The 4,407-nt window shown below is 48.2% G+C and overlaps 1 protein-coding gene across 1 annotated transcript; it reads right to left on the reverse strand.

Annotated features, from left to right (window-relative positions):
- Positions 1-1,170: 1,170 nt before the first annotated feature.
- On the reverse strand, positions 1,171-3,359 carry LOC119367163 (probable beta-1,4-xylosyltransferase IRX9). The gene is made up of 3 exons (XM_037632761.1): positions 2,443-3,359; positions 1,692-1,944; positions 1,171-1,582 (listed from the first exon to the last, which is right to left on the reverse strand). Exons 1-3 carry the CDS (start codon positions 3,117-3,119, stop codon positions 1,463-1,465), a joined length of 1,050 nt encoding a protein of 349 aa, XP_037488658.1. The 5' UTR covers positions 3,120-3,359; the 3' UTR covers positions 1,171-1,462.
- Positions 3,360-4,407: the final 1,048 nt, after the last annotated feature.

Here is a 4,407-nt window from a genome sequence, read left to right on the forward strand (position 1 = left end):
GGGGGGGGGTCTACAAGGGAGAACCCTAGCAAATATCGTAAGGAAAATTCCCATAATAATATTGCATAGCTTAGTTCAACTATGAGGACATTCTAGAATTTATGAGATGTTGGTTTTCGTGGAATTCCCTCATCTCACTTGTTAACATTGCACACTCATGGACAAAAGAAATCTCTTTTTGCCTGGTTAAATTTAAATACGATCAATGTTGCGACTTTGTGCAAACAAATAGTGAAAGTCATTTATTTCGGCTTATAGCCACTCAACCAACTATGGTGTTACGTTAAATCCTGAACTAAATCCAGGATTGAATGACTATTCTTTGGGTAAGCAGCATGCCCGTTGACAGCAAGATGCCTGTGGTGACTTCGTCAAACTTAAGACTCACCGGTTCGGTCTCTTAGAGGTGCTCATAGGGGGTAAAGTGTGTGTGTGTGTGTGTGTGTGTGTGTGTGTGTGTGTGTGTGTGTGTGTGTGTGTGTGTGTGTGTGTGCGTGTGTGTGTGTATGTTTATGGGAATGAGTGGATGTGTATGTTTATGAGCATAAGCATATGCATGCAATGTGTTTGCGGAAAAAACAATGTGTAAATTCTCGATAAAAAAAACATAGTGCTATGTTTTTTTTGCAGAGAAACATGGTGCTATGTTGTTTGAATGACACTGAGATATTTGTGTTAATTTGAGACATATGGCTTATCCCCCTACAGAACGTATCTGGTGCACCGGAGCTTCTTCGCACATTTCCAAATGTTTGAAAAGATCCGGAAAAAAATAGCGCATTCACATAACATTAAAGTAAGTTGTCACGAAAATTCAAATAAAAATTCAAAATAGATACAAAAATGACAAATTCAGTACTGAATAGTATATAGGACAGGTTGGGCTTTAGATTTGGCCCATTATCATATTGATGTCACATTTGTCATTTTTTTGAATTTAAATTTGAATTTTTGTGACAACATAGGTTCATGTCTTTTCAATGCACTAATTTTTTCTTGGATTTTTTTGAATGCGTAACTGGCGTCCGGTGCACCGGTAGCCGAAGAAGCTCCGGTGCAGGAGATACGTCCTCTAGCCCCCTATCGACGTGAGACAGTTTGGCCTATAGTATGACTGAGCATATATACTCTGGAAGAGGTATAGTGCGCTTTGTGGATGGGTGAACTCAATAAGGCAATAATCATTTTGATGTATATATATATTAGTGGCAAAAGACAAAATTGTATGCATGATCATTGTGCACGGAAAGCTACTTGATTACCTATTACAGTATCATTTTTTTTTGCGAGGGCTATTACATTATCATTTTTTTGCGAGGGCTATTACATTATCATTTTGCCCCCGTATTTGGAGCTGCTAGTAATGGGTAGCTAACAAAACCTTCTTAGCCGTGTTGCGATCAACGTGCATAGACATGTAGGAGTATGTGGGTAGGTATATTATATGATTATCCAGAGCAATCTAGGTAGCGACGAGCTGATCTCCACGCCACACCATGATCTCCGAGCAATCGGGATCGGGCATTCCTCTCGACTCGTTGTACTCCTCCGCGGCCAATCGTTGCACAAACTTCACCGAATCCTGGAAGAAAAACAACACATGGCGACCATGGTTCCAGTTACTCTGGTAATAAATCAAGAAGAATGGAACATTGCTCCAGTGTTTTAATCCAATTACGGAATTACAGTACCTGTGAGGCGTCGGGCTCGGAGACGGGGAACCGGTCCCACCGGTGCGGGTCCCAGAGCAGGGCGCTGCCGAACGCGAAGCGCGCCACGTCCACGGTGCCCGCCGGCGGCCTCGCCGCCCTCACCGTCGGCGTCGCGTCGGCCGTGGAGAACCAGCCGGTGACCGCCCACGGCGAGCCGCCGCACACCGGGCCTTCCACCGTCGCCTTCCGCTCGCGCTCCGACACCGTCGCGACCGGCCACGCACCGAATGTCCTGCACCATACATGCACACAGTGTGCCACTCCATTCATGCACAGTAACGGCAGCGGCGGCTAATGAATGGATTCAAATCAATGTTTCTACCGACACTCGGGCGCGCACCGAAGCAAGCGGAGGACGGTGCGCACATGGACATGCACGTCCACGACAACATGGCGGTACTGCTAGTGCTGCTGAGTGACATCCATCATGCATGCCATCTAGCTAACCCTGCTCGATTCCTAGCTAGTGGAGTACTATTAGCTAGTGCATCATATTATCACCGATCACTATGGCCAGTCCCATCCTGCATGCACATTATTTGCTACGGCTCGTCTACTGTCAACTCCACCGACAGTCCGACACCGCTGGGTGTAACTCTGAATTACACGCTACTCCAACTTCATTACTGTGCACACTACTGTTACTATCAGTTTACTAAAGGATCGATCGACAAATGGAATGAACAGGTTAACCGAACGTGTAGGCAGGCAGGACAATGCATGCATTCACCTGATCTGCCTGAGCTGGTCGAAGAAGCGGAGGTCGTAGACGTCGCCGAGGCCGGCGAAGAGCACCACCCCGGCCAGGCGGTGCTCCTCCACGTGCCCCAGCGCCACGTTCCGCTGGTGGTGCCGCTCCTTCTCGACGCCGACGCCGTCGGCCGTGAAGTTCTCCGGGTAGGCCAGGTGCCGGTACGACACCCCGGCGCCGCGCAGCAGCCGCGCCGTGGCCGGGGCCTCCGTCGCCCACTCCACCACCAGCCACAGCACCGGCGGGGGCACGAGCCTGAGCGCGTGCGCCGCGCGGGTGAGCCCCGCGGCCCGCCGCTCCGGGTCCGACCGCTCCGTGGCCGTCACCAGCAGCAGCAGCTGCGGCTGCCGCAGCGGCTCCGGCTCTGGGGGCGGCGAGGGGACGGCGGTGACGGCGACGTCGACGGGCGCCCCGTGCTGCAGCTGCCGCTGCTGCTGCTGGAGCAGGAGCACGGTGTGGTTGAAGGCGCCGTCGACGGCGTGGAGCGCGCGGAAGACGTGGGCGGTGGCCGCGGTGGACGCTACGTGGGTCCAGCGGAAGGCGGGGGCCAGGCCGGCGAGGAGGCCGAGGAGGAAGCAGATGGAGGAATGCAGCATGGCTCGCCGGAGCAGCAGGGGCCGCCTCGCCCGCGGTTTCGCTTTCTTCGGCGACGCCATGACAAAGCAAGCAGCAGCAGCTTAGCTAGTGTGTATGTGTGTTTGGTGGTGTCAGCAGCAGAGCAACTAGGTAGGTGATCGAGTGAGTGAGTGAGTGTGTGATCGCGTCTTGCTTATTTTCTGGGATGGAAATGATTCTGTACGCCTCACTTGGAAAAGTAGGAATTGATGGATGTAGCTGCTGGCACATGTGGCCGGTCTAGAGGAGAGCATTGCATTTCTTTTTCTTTCTTCTTGTGCCGACTGGCGAGTCTAGTCATGATCTCTCCGGCGGTGTAATTGAGAGAACGCCTCGTTCATTTAGCTCGGTTTGCGGTTCTATGGCAACACCATGTATCTTTTGGCCTTGTGGCTTTATTAAGGGTCAGACTATATCACATCTACTCCCTCCGTTCCGAATTACTTGTCTTGGATTTGTCCAGATACGGATGTATCTAGACTCATTTTAATGCTAGATACCTCCGTATCTAGACAAATTTAAGACAAGTAATTCGGAACGGAGGGAGTAGATGTGAGATAATATCTCACATCTAAGATGACATCATCCTACATCATATAAACAAAAGTCTCACAAATTATATTGTTTGTTTGTTTTTTTATCTTTTTCTCGTTTTTTTCGCCCACGATGCAAAAAATCCGCAGAAAAAGAATGCGCCGCGAATGCTAAGGTTCGAACTGCAGACCCCTTGTTGGTGCACGCATGCACAAACCAGGCTAGAGTAAAATCAATTTTCTGCGCTGGCTGCGCGAGTCGCTGATGCATGGTGCGATCTGATTCACAGTGCTACAGTGCCATCTACAGTGACTCGGTGTGGTACAGGATTTTGTGCCAGCGATGTACTAGTGCGTTTACTTCTTTTCTCAATGCACACACACGTCCAATACTAGATCACTTAACATGGTAACAAGCACTTGAATGACAGAGTAAGCATTTTCTTCTAAAAAAGATTGGTGAATAAATTGTAGAACGAAGTGAAAGTTTTTCTAGGACGATGTGAATTTTTTTCGAAAAATATGATGAACATTTTTATAAAGTAAAAAAAATCGAGCATATTATAAATATGCAATATACATTTTTCAAACTGTGGTGATTTTTTTTTGAAACACACGATGAAAGACTTGCAAAACATCATGAAATGTTCTTAAAATGCAACAAACATTTCATATAACACGGTGAATATATTTTAATGCACGGTGAACATCTTTTAGAATGCTTTGAACATATCTAAAAAATATGTGATGTACATTCTAAAACATGGTGGATACTCTTGAAAAATATACTATGACC

This window comes from Triticum dicoccoides, chromosome 2B, assembly GCF_002162155.2.
Source record: "Triticum dicoccoides isolate Atlit2015 ecotype Zavitan chromosome 2B, WEW_v2.0, whole genome shotgun sequence".
NCBI classification, from domain to species: Eukaryota; Viridiplantae; Streptophyta; class Magnoliopsida; order Poales; family Poaceae; genus Triticum; species Triticum dicoccoides.